This window comes from Cryptotermes secundus, unplaced genomic scaffold, assembly GCF_002891405.2.
Source record: "Cryptotermes secundus unplaced genomic scaffold, Csec_1.0 scaffold188, whole genome shotgun sequence".
Classification (NCBI taxonomy): Eukaryota; Metazoa; Arthropoda; class Insecta; order Blattodea; family Kalotermitidae; genus Cryptotermes; species Cryptotermes secundus.
Genome location: NW_019738872.1, coordinates 359,741 through 379,275, shown reverse-complemented (window position 1 = coordinate 379,275; position 19,535 = coordinate 359,741). Strand labels below are relative to the sequence as shown.

General features: G+C 38.7%; 1 protein-coding gene across 1 annotated transcript in view; it reads left to right on the top strand.

Annotated features, from left to right (window-relative positions):
* LOC111871085 (mitochondrial-processing peptidase subunit beta) overlaps positions 1-19,535 on the top strand; it is a 42,808-nt gene that overhangs the window by 9,975 nt on the left and 13,298 nt on the right. The window contains exons 3-7 of the mRNA XM_023863872.2: positions 2,798-2,969; positions 7,788-7,944; positions 10,286-10,470; positions 14,976-15,259; positions 15,661-15,864. Of these exons, the coding sequence (XP_023719640.1) occupies positions 2,798-2,969; positions 7,788-7,944; positions 10,286-10,470; positions 14,976-15,259; positions 15,661-15,864 (1,002 nt within the window). The remainder of the gene's footprint in view (positions 1-2,797; positions 2,970-7,787; positions 7,945-10,285; positions 10,471-14,975; positions 15,260-15,660; positions 15,865-19,535) is intronic.

The following is a 19,535-nucleotide window of genomic DNA, read 5'->3' as shown; positions in this document are numbered from 1 at the left end:
CTGAAGTTGAATGAACATGAGTGTTGGTTGCAGCAAGACGGTGTTACATCACACACTTAATGAAACCATGCAGTTCTTGCATGAGTTTTTTTGGTGACCGTCTCATTTCAAAAGGATTGTGGCCCCCCGCGTTTTGCCCGATTTGTCTCTTGCAGATTTTTTCCTTTGGGGGTACCTCAAAGGAATTGTCTGTAAAAACAATCATCACACACTGGGTGACCTCAAGAAGAACACTATGACCGCGATTAACAGCATCAGCTTACAGGTGCTCCACAAAGTGGTCTCAAACATGGTAAAAAGAGCTTGCACATGCATTGCTGAACAAGGAAGCCATTTTGAGCATATGTTGTAAAGACATGCTCTGATTTTGCATTTCTAAGATGTAAGGTTATAAACATTAATAGTAAGTGCTCTATGTCATGTAGTTTGTGCATTGAACCAGCAAAATATAATTGCTTAGTGTGATGTGCGCAACTTCTCGATCTTCCTGTATTATCCGTGATACTAGACTTTGTTTTCTTGGCAGATAGTGGCTAATGTTCTGGCTAACAGGCCAACGGTAATAGAGTCCGGTTGTTTGGTTGTTTGAAGAAGATCCTGTACATTCAGATGATGGCATGATAAATGTTATTAGAAGTTATGATTCTAATACACACATTTCACCAAAGGTTCTGAGGTTATGAATGGAAGGACAGGATGTTAAAAATAGTAGTTGGTGGTGTGATATATTGGTGGTTCAAATGGATTAAGTGTGGTTTTAAATCTGACTGTTGAATGAATGAATGTATAAGGGGTGGGCCTTCTCGGCCCTTGCACCGCGACCTACAGTAGTCTATTGTGCTTAAATTGACTTTTACTATTGGTATGATTATATAGCAAATGATAATACATATATTATGTGTCATGCTACAGCTGTTCATTGGGTATTATCAAACTAAAAATATTTTTTATGTACAGCCATTTTGTTACTTTACATTTTTGTAAAAGTCTGAAGTAAAAGTTTCATATTTTACAAATGTTTGTTTCTGTATCCTAATAGAATGACACTGAACAGCTTGAGTGTTGTTTCCACCTCATAAGTTTACATGGTGATCAAGATTGAAAGGTTTTTCAGTATTGAAAGCAAGTTTTATAAAGTGTTTTTAATTAGTTCTGCAGTCTTATGTGGAACAGCGTATTAATACTTCATAAAAGCTGGTTACTTTAAAAGTTTCACAACATGTTTCGAACGAAGTGGTCATCCTCAAGTGGTGAAAGTTGTGGAAGAGGAAACTGTGTCTTTCTACTTTAATGTTCAGTTCGGTATACATGTGTATTCTTCCTTGCTGTGTTATGTTCCCCATCATATCATGTTCCTTGTCTTGTTAGAAACACATGCATGCTAGTGGAAAGTTTTAATAAATTGTTGCACATAAGACTGTAGAACTGATTAAAAACACTAAATGAAAAGTGCGATAGGATGCTACAATATTAAGTTTTATGAAATTCTCTGAAATGGCATTTTTGGTATTAATGTTCACAGCACTTGAATCAGCATGGATGGACAGACAAACTGCAGTTTAATAATAGGGTTTCAGAGAAGGACATTTTCTTTTTAAAATGTTGCAACATTACTGTAATTTTTGCTCCCATAAACATACTTACTTACTTACTATATTGTACTTCATGTTAAATTTGTTCACAGTATAAAATGTAAAATTTCTTAGCAATAGTCATGAGCATTCCTGCAGGATGGTACACAATTTTGGAAACAATTGTGACCGTAAAATACATGATTGTGAAGACAGTGCGATGTCTGTTTGGTGTCATGGAGGCTTCCTCTTCCCCTGATCTGTGGTGGGATAGTGATGCTCAGCTAAGCAGGAGTGTAAGGCACTGCGAACCTTAGAAACGTGTTGTTTAAAAATAAGTTGTTAACGTAGTGTTTCGTGAAGCGTAAGCCATAAGAATGGTAGATATATGCTGCATGATTTATATACTGGGATTCCTTTCATTTTACTACTGAGCTTTTTGTTACCATAATTCAGCTGTAGTATGTAATGTTTACTGCTCAGGTGGCTTAATGAGCATATTTTTTTGCTCCCCCTCCCCATTGGGGTGCGCGGTAGCATAGATGGTTGAGGCACTATGGTACAAGCTGGAAGGTCGCGGGTTCAAATCCCGATGAGGTCATATGATTTATTTTTCAGTTGACCTAATCCTTCCAGCCACACTTTAACCCTGGGGTCAACTCAGCCTCTAACAGAAATGAGTACCAGGAATATTCTTGGGGGTAAAGGGCGGCTGGCGCGTAGGGCTGACAACCTTGCCGCCATCTATGAGCCGATTATCTAGAAAATGTGGGAACCTCAACATCTCACAACCCTATGGGCTTCCAGGGCCTGTTGCAGGGATACCTTTACTTTACTCCTCCCCATCTCCAGTTTCAAAAATGTAATGGATTGTGCTACAGGGACTATTAAGCTCAGATAATTGTGGGTTAACTACTCCAACACCATTAAGAATGTGGAGACAGGATGCCACACTAGCGCTTTTGAGGTTGTCTGGCATTTTGTAAAGTAGGAGACACCTGCAGAGTAAGGGGAATCCTGTAGGACAGGAGAAAACTGCAGGGTACCTCCATTAATTAGACTTTAACCAACACATTCCTTGCCTCCTGGCTTGATTAGAGGTCTTACAGTGATGAGAGACAAAGCTGCATAAATTGTATCATTTACCAGTGTTCCTAAGGTTTTGCTCTGTAGTTACTTTTTCCACCCAGTTTTTAACAAGTGTGATACGATTGTGTATTGTGTAGGGTACGGCAAGTCGCTCGCAGACAGACTTGGAGCTGGAGATCGAGAACATGGGTGCCCATTTGAATGCATATACTTCAAGGGAGCAGACTGTATATTATGCCAAGTGTTTGAGTGAGGATGTGTCAAAGGCTGTGGACATCCTTGCTGACATTATCCAGAATTCAAAACTTGGTACGTTTCCCAGCTATTTCATTGATCAGTAGTGATGTCTGGGGTCATACAACGGTGTCAGTAAGTAGGGTTCTAGTAAAATTGTAGGTGGTACGCAAAGAAATTGAAAAATACTGGGTTTTAACCCAAAGGAAATACAGTCCACAATTTTGCTACAAATATGCAGTTAAAGTCATTACAGTTGTTGATATAGATAAAAGGTGCAGTTTCTTATAGATAAATATTGAGTTTAAGCCTAGATAAACTATAGAAAGGGGAGAATCATTGTTTTACATATTTTTATATCCTTCATAACTTTACTGCACCATGTTACTGCATTAACACTTTGAGCATGATGCATTTTATGTTTTATGATGCCTGTACATTTTTGCATATAATAAAAAGCTGCAAGATAAAATCATGGTGTAATAGATAGCTAGTACCTCTTTATAAATGTGGAAAAGTTCAAGTATATGAGAACATTAGTAACAAATCAAAATTAAGATTCACAGAGCAGTTAGGAGCTAGTTGAATTGAGGAAATGTTTGCTACTCTTTAGTTCAGAATATTTTATTTTTGTCTAGTGTATGAAAATGTATACAAAATTATTACTACACATGTATCGTGTGACATGTATGAGTGCTTGTCTTGTCACCTCGAGGGTAGAGCATACATTAAGTATGTTTGGGAATGAAGTTTGATGATATTTTGTGCAAGAGAGTGAAAGTTGCAGGAGGCTGGAGAAAAGTACATGTTTAGTAGCTTCATAATTTTTACTCCTAACAAAATATTATTTGGGCAGTCAAATCAAGGAGGATGGGATGGACACATGTTTCGGAGAAATGAGAAATGCATACAAAATGTTGGTAAGAAAATATGAGGGAAAGAGGCCACTTTAGAGACTTAGGGGTAGGTGAGAAGATGATTTTGAAATGGATCTTAAAGAAATGGGTATGAATGGTGTGCTTTGTTTATCTGGCTCAGTTTGTGGTTCTTATGGTCATGGTAATGACCCTTAAGTTTCCAATAAAGGTAGGGACTTTCTTGATTGTATGTGTGACATTTTGCTTCTTGTACAGAATTCTGTGCCATGGATTTACATTAGCTAAAATATCACTACAGTTTGAGGATTGCATTATACAGGATGAATAAGAGCTCTAGTAAAATAGGGCAATATGGCAGCCGAAGACTGGAATAGTGGAGCCAGAAGAGACAGTGGTGGCTTGGCAACCTCTTGGTAAACATATTCCCATGGCAACAAATACACACGCAACAACAGAAGAACCATTGGAAGCAGTGTTTTTATGTGGTCCATGCTAATGTTATACAGGGTCTTATATTAATGTCGGGGTTTTCGTGGCCCATAAACGAAAATCCTGACAATTTAGAATTTCCCTGTATAATGAGGACCAAAGTAATGAAAATTTCGAGACAACCAACCCCGGTCACAATAAAGATAGACCAAAAACAACTGTAGAATGTGAAATGTTTTAAATATTTGGGTAGCTTGTTAACAGATNATATCCTACACGAAATAAGAAAACGGAAGGCTAATTGGATTGGTCATGTGTTACGCAGAAACTGCCTTCTAAAAGAAGTTATCGAAGGAAAGATAGAGGGGTGGATAGAAGTGACAAGAAGACGTAAGAAGATGCTGGATGACCTTGGGGACAGAAGAGGATACTGTCATTTGAAGGAGAAAGCTCTAGATCGCATTAAATGGAGGAATTGTTTTGGAAGAGACCGTGGACCTGTCGTCTTGGCAGATTACAGATGAATGAATGAATGAATGAGGACCAGCAGGACAAGTGAGTCAGTTGTGGGTCAGCACTCATAGTTGGTGCTTAGTCTTGAGCCTAGAAGTAAAGGAATCTCCACTATCAGAAACTGCTTCCTATTGATGACTAGAGAAGATATAACAGACTGAAATAATGTGTGCTATGGTGATTTGTAGAAAGTGTTGTGTTTTTTGTGGTTACGGGTCATCAGCATTCTCTAAATCCAACTTTTAATCCAACCCCTGTTTCACTAACACATGACAGTGCCTTAAGGAAGTTGATGAGGGTATCTGTTGGAGCTGTAAATGTAAATACATTTTTTATTCAGATTGGTCTCCATTTCGGAGTTATGACATGTTTATGGTGATGTCACTTTCATGGTTAATGGGGAGGGGGGGGTTCCATTCTAAGAGATCATAGGATTAGACAGCTGAAAACAGTTACCAGACAGCACCAGTAAAATCAATGGCACTAACAAATATTTGTAGATTTACTAATGCTGAGTGTATGGATATGCATTTTGACTATTGTTCTTGTGATGGTCTCACTGCATTGAGGGATTATCAGCATTGATATGCAGATCAGAGGCAAACTTGCTGATTTGTATATGAAGTGGCACACTGTAATCTGAGACAGATGGGCACTCGTGCTTCTTGCACATGTTAGCTGTGGGAGACACAGTATTCAGGATGAAGAGGATGTGTTGGATGTCATAAACGATAACCTGTCGGCCAACACTCACCAGACTTCTTCTGCAATAGGATTTTCTCAAGAGTCCAGTATGGCATAATATGTATACGTGTCAGTTGTATTCTTTCCGTGGACAACCAGTACGAGGTTGCAGCCAGAGGATAAACATCTCTCTCTGTTTATCACAGGGGGTGCTACTCAAGATTGTGGGCACCTCTCAATTTTTGTATCCTATGTTGTGGACTGACAAGGCAGTGTTTGCAATGTACATATGTGTAATAGTTAATAGATGTATCCTTAATATATATAATCTGCACAACTTGCATGTATGTGCAATGGAGAATCCTCATGCTGTCACTTGTCATTCCAGCAAAGATTTATTGTTAAAGTTAGGGCTTGAATTGTAAATCATCATGTAATCAGACCATATATAATACAGGATCTTCTAGATGGAGCTCGCTACACTATTTTTTAAGAAATGCTTCACTCTTATTGGAGGATGTTCCTCTACATATGTGCAAAAGCATGTGGAATCAGCACAATGGTACCCGTCTCCATTTTGTGCATTAAGTGTGTAATTGGCTTGACAGCAACTTGCCAAGCAACTTTTGCTTGGTCTCCATGGTCTCTCGATCTCCCCCCCCCAATATTGTTATTTATGGGGATGCTTGAAAGAAGAAGTTTAGGATTGTGATTGTCACATCACATGGAGGTGGCTGTTGCAGACATTAGGAATCTGCCTAGACAACTAGTTAACACCAGGGTCCCAATTTGACATTGCTGCAAGACATGTCCTCTGGAGGACGACGGCTCGAACATCTGTTGTGATGTACATTGAGGTGTGCTGACAAGTCCCCCACCTTATGAACGGATTGTACTCAAACAGAGATACTCTGAAGGAACAGTTGAAAATGCTGCAGAGAAGAGAATTTGCCTTCTTTCTTTACTTGCAAGCAAGGAAGGGAATTGACTTATCATGTTAAAACTATAAACGTTTGTGACGATGGTATATTAATACAATTATTGTGTTTCTGGACATTAGCCATCATCCTCTTTTTATTGAAAACACCATTTGGGAGACTGGGTTCTGTCTCCGTCTTCAGCTGGAACCGAAATAAGAAACAGGATGATGGAAAATGCCCAGAAGAACAGTAATTGCATGTCAGAAACTAATTTATTCCATATTGTAAAATTGACAGTCATCATAAGTCCAAGAGATATCAAAGTAAAACATTATAACCCCTTAACAGTGGGAAATCTGAAAAGAAGGAGAAAACTATTTACACTCTTAGCTTGAACTGATCTCCCCAACAGCATCCTTAAATTTTGTACCAGAGCTTTGAATCAACCTGTATATGTTGAAATGTCCGCAGTGAGTGAGGAGTAGGGCATGGAAGGTTCTTGTTTTCCTTCTGTCATAATTATTAAATTCAGGACACAAGTAAAATAACCAACCCTATGTGGCATAGTCATTCAGCTAGTCAACATGAAGATACATATATTGTCTTGCATTACTTAACATGTGGATCCATGGGGGAGGAAATGTGTTTGTAACAGATGTAGGACTTAGTGGCCTTATATTCTCATATGCTTTAGTTAAATGGGGAGTGCATGCTGCTCTTGGTGAAGTAATACACCGAAACCAAAAACCATATTTGTTGGTTATTGTATTTCTAGAATTATAGTCTGTCTTAATGAGATTTGTAGTTTGGTAGATAGCTCCAGCATTTCAAAGGGTTTTGTGGCCTCCATCTTCAGGGCAGGAGAGTCAGCCAAGAGGGGAAAGACGTTAAGACAAATATGGAATGGAGTGTGGGGAACTATTCATGAATTAATGTTGTGTCCTGTTCTTTTTGTATTTTACTTTTCNCTCCATCTTCAGGGCAGGAGAGTCAGCCAAGAGGGGAAAGACGTTAGACAAATATGGAATGGAGTGTGGGGAACTATTCATTAATTAATGTTGTGTCCTGTTCTCTTTGTAGTTGACTTTTTTACCCTGAGAATGTTGGCACCAGATTTCTCAGAAACATGGGTGCACTGCTATCAAGATACACAGGATCACATGTCATTTGTTGCCATGAGAGTCCCAGATTTCATATTGATGACTCTCCTTATAGGAAACACATATTTTATTTTTTCACCCTAGATTTTAGAAATTGGATAATGTGTAAATGTAGGTGAAATCTGTTGGATGAGAAGGAAAACCCCTTTGTGTACTTTGAGGTTTAACCCAAACATGTGCCGTAGACCTGAGAGAAAATAATTTTATCTTTATAGCTTATCTAGTACTAATTTGAAAGGTCTTGTTTGTTTTAATTTTGGTTTCTAATTAGTGCAAGCACATTGTACAGAGTTTCCTGTTCTACTGCAGGTGAGGCAGAAATTGACCGAGAGAGGGGTGTGATTCTTCGTGAAATGCAAGAGGTTGAAAGCAATCTTCAGGAGGTTGTGTTTGATCATCTTCATTCAATAGCCTTTCAAGGAACTGCACTTGGACGTACTATCTTGGGACCGTCCGAGGTCATCAAGTATGTAAAGTAGACAATAAATCATGTACTTTATTATAAGATGTATGCTGAGGAGGTGTTGTCATTGGTGCTGTGGGCATCCTCGTACTACGAATACTGCTAAAACGGTAATATAAAAATGACAGCTACAAATACTCTAACAACTGTGATTAAAACAGTGTCCATTGTAATTAGTAGTATAATTAATAATAGCTCTGTAATAACTGGACATTGTTTATGTGTGAAATAGAAGCCTTATGTGGAGACGAAGTAGTGTAGTTTTCTGTGGCCTACTGTATCTGCCCATACCATCTGACAGGTTTTCATAAAATTCTGTATTGGATGCCTTCATCAAAACTTGTTGGGCAGTTCCAGTTTTCATTAATATCGAACGAAAATAAGCACGGTTTACATAAGAGTATTAATGAAGTTCTCTGTGTATCCCATAAACTTTTAGTATGGGGACTTGCACTAAAAGTTCAGACAATTCTGATTTTCTGCAATGTTCATCTGTAATAAAGCCTGATTTATATAAGCCCAATGATACTTTTCTATATAACCCGTAAACCATTTCACAGATATTGTTGGATACCCTTATCAATGAGAACTTTATCTGATAATTAAAGTAACCTGACCATTTAGCCACATGTGTTTTTGCAGATCCCATCTTCTCATTCTTATTCCCTCAAGTTTACGTTGAAAGTTGTTACAGTGCCATTACAGCCCCCCCCTTCAGACCTTTTAAATATATCACAGAAATTCACTGGTATATTAACACCCAACTTTTAACCATAAATTTTTTGTGAAATATGTATGAATATGAGTAAATAATTATGTCACATGTTGCTTTATGTACTGCCTGCATCCCAGTTTAAGTTCACACAAATATCAAGGCATCCAGAGTTACTCATGATTGTATACACTTGCTTGTTGCAATGCAATGGAACAGCGGTAGACATGCAAGATATTGGGTTCTTATAGCAGAGATTATTAAGATCACTGTCTTCTGGAATGTGGCACCATGTAGTTTGGTGCTTATCTATTTAACTACATGGTGCCACGTTGCAGAAGATTCTAGTGAGCTTGATGCAGATTTTGCTTTTGCATTACAAAACGGTTATGGTCTTTTGCGTACAAGATCGAGATGAAGAAACAGAGAACTGGATAAAAGGGTTTAAGATAATGTAAGGGCTAAAATGAGTCAGTTGGAAAGGGGAATATGACAGTTCCCATTTTCTTGATAAATGATTCGGATAAAATAACTATGTTTGTTAAATATTGTCACGTTTTGTGGGTGTGTGACTATAGATGGGGTGAATTGGGTATTGGATTTATTGACCATTTGTAAACACGACTCAGAACTACACTTTACAGATCACTGACCCACACAGACTAATGTCCTCAGTCTGTTAGTCTCCACTAGCTGTTTCCTGTCAGCTGCTTATACTGAAGGAGATTTTTCAGATTCTGCACTCAGGTTCTCTTGTCACAGCTGCCCGTGTGGAACACTTGTCAACTAACTCAACTAATTGGGTCCCAGGCTGGCGACCATTTCACATCAACCTCCTAGTCTTCTCTTCACAGGCTAACTTTCAACTGACAACTGAACTCATTCTCCAACCAACTACTTCATTTTACTCCACTCCACTGAATTGCTGACAACTTCAACTTCAGCTTGGCTGGTGTCCTCATTATATAACCTTAAGGCGGACCAAACAGAAAACACAGCCTCCAACAGTCCTTCTACTGTTGTGGTGGTTGCCAAGCGATAGACTGGATATAGTTTCCATGAGAACGTGTTTACCAAGCTGTTGCTTAGAAATTGGTCTCTGTTTATCCTCACATTTCATAGCTTGTCCATTTCGAGGTCTCTGCCCATCGACGGGTATGTAGACCTGTTGCGAGGTAGCAGCAATCATGCCAATTGACTCGCTGGGTAGCAATCACATGAGAACCCCGACAGTCCATGTGCAGCAGTGGAGGAAGTTTTGGAGAACAACAGTGAAAAGTGTTTTCTATGCAGTCTGTGCTGTGATATAACCAAGGTGGGTTTGGAAGTTTGTCAGAGAATCTGTGAAGAGAAGACTTGCATGGTGCAGTTGAAGAATCCACACTGTTAGAAGCCGTTCCCAGGGAACGACTAATGGAGAGTGCAGCAGACTGAAGAGACTTAGCGATAGTGTCGTGGTGATTTGTAAAATGTGGAAATTAGCATTGGTACACTTAAGTAAATGTAATTACGAGTTGTGTGCATAAGTGGTCAATAAATCGAGTCCAATCAAAATCCCATCTATAGTCACTCTGGCACTTGACTATGTTGTCATGTTTGTTGATTGCACATACAGTTTGCTCTTTGTTTTAGACGCATCACAAGGAATGATCTAGTGGACTATGTTAAGACGCACTACAAGTCACCACGTGTTGTCCTGGCAGCAGCTGGGGGTGTCAACCATAGTGAACTAGTAAAGGCTGCTGAAAAGCACTTTGTTGGTCTGAAAACAACATATGAAGGAGAGATCCCCATTCTTCAGCCTTGCAGATTTACAGGTCAGTCTTTCACATATGTGATTTTGGAGCTGTTATCGATTTTAGGCTCTTGGATAATTCACCATATAACTTATTAACATACATAATTAGGTATGTTACTTATGTTCCCATTGTCATGGCCACAGTCTACACCCAGGATCGCCACAATGAACATGATGGCATATCCCAACAAAATTTCTGAACCACCTCTCCATCTCACATATAGTTAAATGGTCCATATGTCTGTTGCCTTGTACAGACTTGGTAAACACCAGCATTTAGAACACAGTGAAGTTGCCAGCTTGACCATCCCCAACGGTCTCTAGAGAACCATGGTGCCATCATTCCACTAGACACCACACTAATGGAGATATTGTAGGATAACAAGAGGGTGAAGGAGAGTTTCCTATATAAGAGTTCCTCCATAAAATATTGGAGACAAAACTGAAAACATTACACGAGGCCACAACTAGACTCATTCAGAAAGTCTCATGACAGAGGAACAGGTGCAAGTCCCTGCGGGACTCACCTTTTCCTTACCCAATGAACAGACCCCTCTCTAGGCCCATACAACATTCTTGACATTTTCTTCCTATTTCTATTGCAACCTACCAGTGACACTTTCCACACCACTCAGCCAGCAGTGTAGGATGTTAAGCTACATTGTGCTGCATGAGCACTGACTCCTTGGGAACATAAGATACCGATGGTATTTGGTAAACTCTGTGACTCTGGAAAGGGCTTCGTCATGTCATTGACGTCAGTAGCCTGTCCCTTGTAATCATGTCATTGACATCAGTAGCCTGTCCCCAGCCAACCGGTTCTTCTTGTCTAACCGCAACCTCCAAGTGCTATTGACCTCAAGTTTCCTGGATTCACTGGACTTTCCCCCCCCCTTAGCACACAACACCATATATGGCCTTAATCATTCTCCACTGCTCCTATTGGTCCGCTCTCCCTAACCACCCTCCTGCCTACTTTGTATATATAGCAGTGCCTTTCACTTCCTAATCATCACATCTACTGCTGTCTGCATTCACAAGCCATTCACCTGCTCTGAAGATGGAGGCGATACGTTCCTCCGAAACGTCGGCCAAAACGAAGAATACACGGCACCAAAACCCAGAAGACGACTTTCTTCAGAAATGAGTCATGTTTTCAGATGAGGAAAGATGGTAGGGGTTTGATATGTCATGTGACTGGTTATTATTATTTTTATTAGATGGCGATTGCTGAGCAGAACAAGTGAGCTCACTGTAGCTGAGAACAGTTAAAAATAGGTTTTTCAACTGGTGAATAAATCCTGGTAATAATGGTGTTCCTAGAAGGACAGTAAGAAAATGCATATCACCTGTAGTTGTGTCAGAATTTATAGGCTTGCATAAATTAGAGTTTGTCTACCGAGCAGACTTTTTCAAAGAACTGAGAATGGATCAGTACTGCAGAATGCAGTTAAACATATTAGAAAAGCATTATTTTGAAACCAGAATAATAGGATAGGTCCTTGTAGAAATAATACAGCATGTTAATATAATTTCGTGATACTGTACACATAGAGTGCCTTCACATTAGCCACACTTACCCACTGCCATGCAGCGAGAAAATTATTGATCCAGTATGTTCGAATTTCCCACCAATATATGCTGAAAATAGAATCTTGTAAATTTGTAATGATGTACGTCACTTAACTGATGATGATGATGGACCCTGATTTGTGTAGCAGTTCAAGAATAGCTGCGCCTTTAACATTTTGTTATTTGTTATCACCAGGGCCTGGATTTTGATGACCTAAAAATATTTAAAAAATGACGTGTAAAATGACCGAAACGATCCAGAAAAATGACCTAAAATATGACCCAAAAATGTAATATGTCAGAATATTTACTAATTATATTAAAATGTATTTTTAATCTTTATTAACACTGAACTCATCTTTACTCTTTTAAGTTCATCCTCGTTTTTATGTTGAAAATTAAGCAATATTTATTGAATTTGAAGCTAAATGTTTTAATATGATTTTTTCTGTTGTGTTAGAATGCTTATCAAATGTACATGTACGGTATATATTCCAACATTTAAGTCTTGCCTCATTCAGAGTTGCAATAGATGACAATCAACATATGGAGATTCTTGAAAGTGAGAGAGCACCTATTGTCCAACAGCACATTCTTGTACTTGGAGAAACTCATTTCCACATCTGCAGACACGATGGGAGCGTACTTGAAGTGTACCAAATCACTAGCAGTAAGTTTTTCTTCAATACTGAAAGTGCTGAAGGACTCTCCTGACAGAATTCGAGAAATGCTGCATAATGTTTCATAACCTTAGTTTTTATCCAGAACACTTTTCATTTTTCTTGACACCATTTTACCAATGTTCCCTGACACTTTCTCCAAATCACTGACTTTTTTTTTCACCAGAGCAAGCGAATCTTCTAGCGTTGCTCCTTTCTCCTGCAAGCATTGGATTCCTTCTGTCAAGGAACTGAAATTTGCCTTTATAAAGGCCAGCTGTCCTTCCATTTTGATGCACGAGAACTGTCTAGAGCAGCTTCAATTGCCCTCGTATCCTCCATCTTCATTGAACCTACAGTGTTTTTCACTACCTGAAAATGATCACAATAGTAAATTACAGCATCAATCCATGTTCCCCACCTTGTAATGATGGGTTCCAGGAACAGTGGAACACCAGGAGCCATAGACTTAAAATGAATTTTACAAGCTGAAGCCTTGATGAAAATCTTCTTCGTCTTCGACATAAGAGCATCGACTTGAGGAAATTTTGATCTCACTTCCTCTGTCACTCTGTGCAGTGCATGAGCTAGGCAAGTAACATTCACCAATTTCATATAAAACGACTTTATTGACTTGCCTACTTTTACAATATATGGGGCTGCATCAGTCATAAAAAGCAAGACGTCATGTCATATACCCTCTGGCCACAGTAGAAACATTGACCTATTGAAGAGTATACAAATTGTGGAATGATTAACGGATTCTAGCACCTCACTCATAAGCAGAAACACTTCACCTGGTCCGCCAATTTCCAAGGTTTCAATGATGATGTTTGCCACATAGCAAGCCTCCTCCGTATTGCAGGTCTCATCAATGGAAACGAAAATCTTCCCATGCACTTTATTCCTAATCATTTCCAGGATACTGTTGTAGCACTGGGAAAGGTAGTTCTTCCTGAGTGTGGATTCATCCAGGATAGAACAACCACAGTTTACTTCCAGAAAATTTTTCAGTTTTCCATTGTTCAGAGCCCAAAACGGAATATTTGTGGACGCCAGAGCATCACACAGATCTCTGAAAAAATCCGACTACTTATTTCCACCTCCAGATGAACACTGTTGCAGTAACATTTGTACAGGTTTCTTTTTGTTCGAAATTTGCACTGCTCGTATATCCTTGTCGCGGCCGATATGTTGTTGTACCGTGAATCTTTTTTCTGCCGCTACTTTTGTGTCACACATCTTACAGTATAAAATGTCGCCGTGTGTTGAAAATATATCATCTCCAAACTCAGCTACAAATTGCTTTTAATGGCACGATTTAGTTGGCTTTGCTTTTGGCATCATGATAAAATTAATCACTCTAGCGCATGACAGAACTGAACTTTTCTCACCAAGAACCTTTCGTCAACTGTATCTTTATGTGTATGGTCAAGGGCGAGGAACTGAAGACAGAAGGAGTTTTATTGAACAACAATGTCATATGAAGCAAGAGATTCCAACTAGAAGTATGTGTAACTAAGCAAATTGCTTCGTACAAAGAGCTGTAGTGTGAGTACCCTGTTTTATGTTATGTATTGTCAGCACTTCCGCAAAACGAACAGAAAGGACAGACCAGGATTACAACCTGTTATTGTATACTATGGCCTTTGTCGAGAGCGCTTAGGAGAAAGAGAAAGAAAGAACACTTCGCTTCCATATTATTCACATTTCAGAAAACGTATGAAGAAAAATTCCCTAAAATGGCCAAAAATGACAAGAAATACCCTTAAAAGCCCCAAAATTTACCAAAACGTTACCCCCAAAATGAAAAATGACCTTAAACCTAAAAATGTCAAAAAATCACCTATAAAATTTACATTTTTGTAACCAGCAGCTCATATCTGAGATTTATATATTTAAGAGCATCGCATAGGGTACAAGGAAAAAAGATGACATGTCATCAAAATCCGGGCCCTGGTTATCACCTTCAACATGAAAGTAAGATGTTTTAGTTCCTAGGCGTTTCATTTTCTTGAGACTTAACTGCATGCGTACATGAAAGTAACATAATTAACTGCCAGATGTTGAAGCCCTTGTAGGGGCGATTGGTATGGTTTTCTCCAGTACCATGACCAGAATTTTACAGCTCTTATTCATGATGAATCAGTTTTGAGATGTTGAGGCAATCATCAGAATAGTGTAACTCCATAAATAATGGAGTTCCTTAGGTTACCTTCAGTTTCTCAAATGATTCTTCACTTTAGGAATCCTCTTGTTTGTTAGCTTTGTTGTATTATAATATTTCTTACAGGATCTGAAATTCGAGTGCGGGATGATTCAATGCCACTTGCACACATTGCGATCGCTGTTGAAGCATGTGGTTGGCCTGATTCTGACAATATCCCATTGATGGTGGCCAACACAATTATTGGTGCTTGGGATCGATCACAGGGTGGTGGAACAAACAATGCATCTCGTCTAGCCACTGCAGCTACTGAGAGCAACCTTGCACACAGCTTTCAGTCTTTCAACACGTGCTACACAGACACGGGTCTTTGGGGAATATACTTTGTGTGTGATCCCTTGAAGTGTGAGGTGAGACGGTGCATCCACATTGGGGTTGCACCAACAAATATTTGTTTGATTCTCAGTAAGAATGAAAGGGGCTGCCTTAAATTAGAACATAAATTTGAAACCCATTTTTTAACTGTTCACTACTCTTCAGTGTTTTGGCTGCAGCCTTGCATGTTGATATGAACACCCAAACTTTGAAGTGCAACTAAGGTCATGAAATCTGAAATATGTGGTTGAGGTAACTTATGTAAAGCCTAACTTTGGTGGGGGGGACCAGGGCTGCTGGGGTAGTTTAGTTTGAGTTAAGGTAGACACACTTGGGGAAAATAAATTTAGTGGACAAACTTAATGGAAAGACTTTACTTGAAAGATCAAAGTAGTGAGATGAGGCTAATTAAATTTTTCCTTGCTTGTTTTTGTAGGATATGCTTTACAATGTTCAGTCTGAGTGGATGAGGTTGTGTACAAGCGTAACTGAGAGTGAGGTAGAAAGAGCCCGGAATCTGTTGAAGACCAGTATGTTGCTCCAACTAGATGGTACAACCCCTATTTGTGAGGACATCGGTCGACAGATGCTGTGTTACAATCGTCGCATTCCCCTTCATGAATTAGAATCTAGAATTGAGGTGAGTAATTGTAGTAATATAATTAATTAATTGGGTGCCTTAACCCTCTGAATACCAAAATATAAGGGTAAGTGAATAAGTAAGTTACAAGTGGATGTAGAACTTAAACAAATAAGAGTACTGATTTGAAAAATGCTTCTATTTCTCAACATAATCTCTCTGTACATTGAGGCACTTGTCCCATAATTTCTCAAGCCCTTGAAAACCAGCATAAAATTCTGTGGGCTGCTGTCGGAACCAGCTAGTGACTTCCCTTTCTACAGCTTCATCATTGTGAAAATGTTCAGCCGAAAGATGATGTTCAAGAGGGCCGAACAAATGGAAGTCGCTTGGAGCAAGGTTGGAGCTATACGGAGGATGCTTGAGGACTTCCCACTTGAAATTTCGCAGCGTCTCATTTGTCTTGTTGGCAGTATGGGGACGCATGTTGTCATGCAAGAGCAACACACCTTTGGTGAGGAGTCCTGGTCACTTCCGTTGAATGGCCTTACCAAATTTACTGAGGATATTACAGTAGGAGTCGGCATTTACGGTTTGTCCTTGAAGCTGGAATGCGGTGAGCAGTATGCCTTTGTGATCCCAGTCACTGCCTCGTTCAGACAGCAGCCCAAAGAATTTTATTCTGCTGGTTTTCAGGGGCTTGTGAAATGATGGGACAATTGCCTCAATGTACAGGGAGATAGGGAAAGAAAAGCATTTTTCAAATCAGTACTCTTTATCTAAGTTCTATATCCATTTGTAACTTACATCCAGCATGAAAGGTCTGGTGGAGTGCAACTATGCCCCATTTATTTTATACAGTGAAACCTCAATGTTATGAGATTTATATAGTTTTTAATAATGCTCCTTTTAAGAGATACTCATAGTATCTGAGAATATAGTGTAACTACAAGTCTGTCCTCCAATTTCCAATTATGTATAATACACATACAATATGACACCAAGATTTAGATAATAAAAGATAAAACAACATTCTCATCAACTGGACTAAAGAGTTGAAGATTTTCTTAATCTTGCATTCCCTCTAATACACACACCTAACTTCTAATTAGGAGCTGAAGTTCCATGCACTATTTTCTGAAGGTTGCTCATGTTATGCTCACAATGTGCTGTGTTCCCCCAAGTTCCATCCACTTCCTGTCAGTAATTCTCTACATGTGCACATATGTGCAGATAAATGCATCAGTTTATATTGAGGTTGGGTAATTGATGTAACACACAAAGCATTTTAACTAGACAAGTATGATCATATGGGACATCATGGGTTGTTGTAACTCCATGGCTGGAATAGATGTAACTTTTTGACGTATGTAAGTGATGGTTATGAATCAGCCATTACGCTTATAACATACATATTGTGGTGATAAATAAACTGTACCTAAACTGTACTTGAATTTTAGTTGTTTATTTATCTGTCAAATGATGGATTTACATTACTACACTTGTAATGAAAATAACCCTCTTCGTGATACATCAGGGCAGGATCCATACCATTTATAGTTTTCATGCCTGTGACATAAACCATGCACCCTACACCTCGAAGACTGAATTCGGACATAAAGCAACAATCTCATTATGACTCTCCCACAGGCACAAACTGAGTAGGCAAAACTAATTTTGTTAATATATGTAGTTAGGTTAGCAGTCATCACAACAAAGTGATTTATAGTCAGTCAGTATTTTACAATTGAAATATTTATTTCCTGCTACATGTTTCAGTCTCATAGGACCATCATCAGGCAGCGATATGTGAATATGTCTAGGGCCATGGAACTGCTAATATGCATCCATATTGGTGCAACATTTCGTACTCTGTGATACAGAATTGTGCCTCGAGTTAAATATGAGTATCAAAATGAAATATGTAAAAATATACAAAATATTCCTAGGATATACTGAAAACATGTCACTTTGTTGTGGTGATGGCTAACCTAACTGTATGTACGGGATACGCAGTAGGATGTACAGTGTGAAGATAATTTTATTAATGTTTACTCGCAAAAGAAAGGAGTACAAATTTCTTTATCTTTGCTTCTTTTGTTAACAGCCCACATGAGGTTGCTTTCCAAATAGCCATCATATTTATGGCTACTAGCTGGTAAAAGTGCTGTTACTCGCTCTCCGTTCTGTCCTTGTCTAGGAGAATGTTTACATTCCATGTATTCCAGATCGAACTGCGTACAGCTTGGAACTCCCAAGTTTTGACCACTGAGAAATGTACGTCGTGTGACGTCCACTGCACCATTCCTTCCTTGCAATGCAGGTTTTGTCACATCAAACATGTACTGTGATTCGGTTAGTGCCAGCTGAAAATTTTGGAAGAACCATAATTATGTCACTGAGGTGTCTGTGTGAAGCCAGCATCTCATCAGCAAAAAGCAAAATGGGAAGATGGTGTAGTGTAACTTTAACACTGTTTACCATATTGAAGCGCACAGAGAATGTATGGTATATACTAAATGTAAGCAAACTGATATTGGTCCTTTCTTTTGTCAGTTCCTATTGATCAAATTCACTTCATGATCTCTGCCTGTGATATAAGCATAATGTGATGAGATCTGTCATAGGCATGGGAACTACAGATGTCTCATGAAGAGGGTTATTTTGTTACAAGTGTGGTAACATAAATGTGACATTTGATAGATAAACAGTTAGAGATTCATGCACAATTTACTTGTCACTACTGTAATATACAAATATGTTTTATATTTAAGTATAATGGCTGGTTAACAGTCATTGCTTACATACCTAAGGTGGCCAAGAAGTTGTGTGTATTCCAGTCTGGTGATCAGAACAGTATGTAATCTGAATGCAGGAAAGATTGGGGAAAGCATTGACATGTTCTGCTGATGCAATTTAAATTGCGTTATGTGACACATCTGTTGCTCAAATTGTGTTCATTCTCACGTATATGCATGTGCTGCAAATTATGGGAAGAATGTTGGTGGGGCTTGTAAATAGAATATGAGTGATGCATGCTTGAGGATAAGCAGAAAGTAGTGGCAGGACTTCAGCTTGTAAAGGATACCTCTTAATTAGCAGTTCATTGTGAATAGATGTTACACAAGTTTAAGTAGTCTGTAACTCTTCATTTCAGATAATGCTGATGAAAAGATTGCTGAATTATTCTTCATTATTTTCATATAGTCACTTCAAAGAAGGAGAGATATTACCATATCTGCATAATTATTTAAACCTTTATTCCATTTTGTATTGCTTCGTCATAGCAACAAAAACTTCTGGAAGTTTCTTAATGTTATATATATGGAAAATAATTTCATAAAATGAGGGCTTTCTCATCGCATTTTGACTAATTCATAACTAGCCGCCACTGTTTTCCCTTAAATTTTTGCTCTAACTGTACTTACAATTTTGCTTTTGAAGTTAGTTATAGTCTATAAAAGTCCTGCTAACCCAGCCTCTCTGGCCTACCCTTGACTAGTATAAAGTTCACATTCCCCACATAGCTTTAGCCACTGAGACATATACATCAGATGGCATCTCCAAATTTGGTTATCAGTCCAATAGCATGTATAATTGTGTATCATGTCATGTGACTGGTTTAGAGTTGCGTCTTCCCCTTCCCCTGACGTGATTTCTGGTGACATCATGATTTTCCCAGTTGCAAAATATTTCACACTATCATAACAGCATAAGAGATGTGTTTAAAT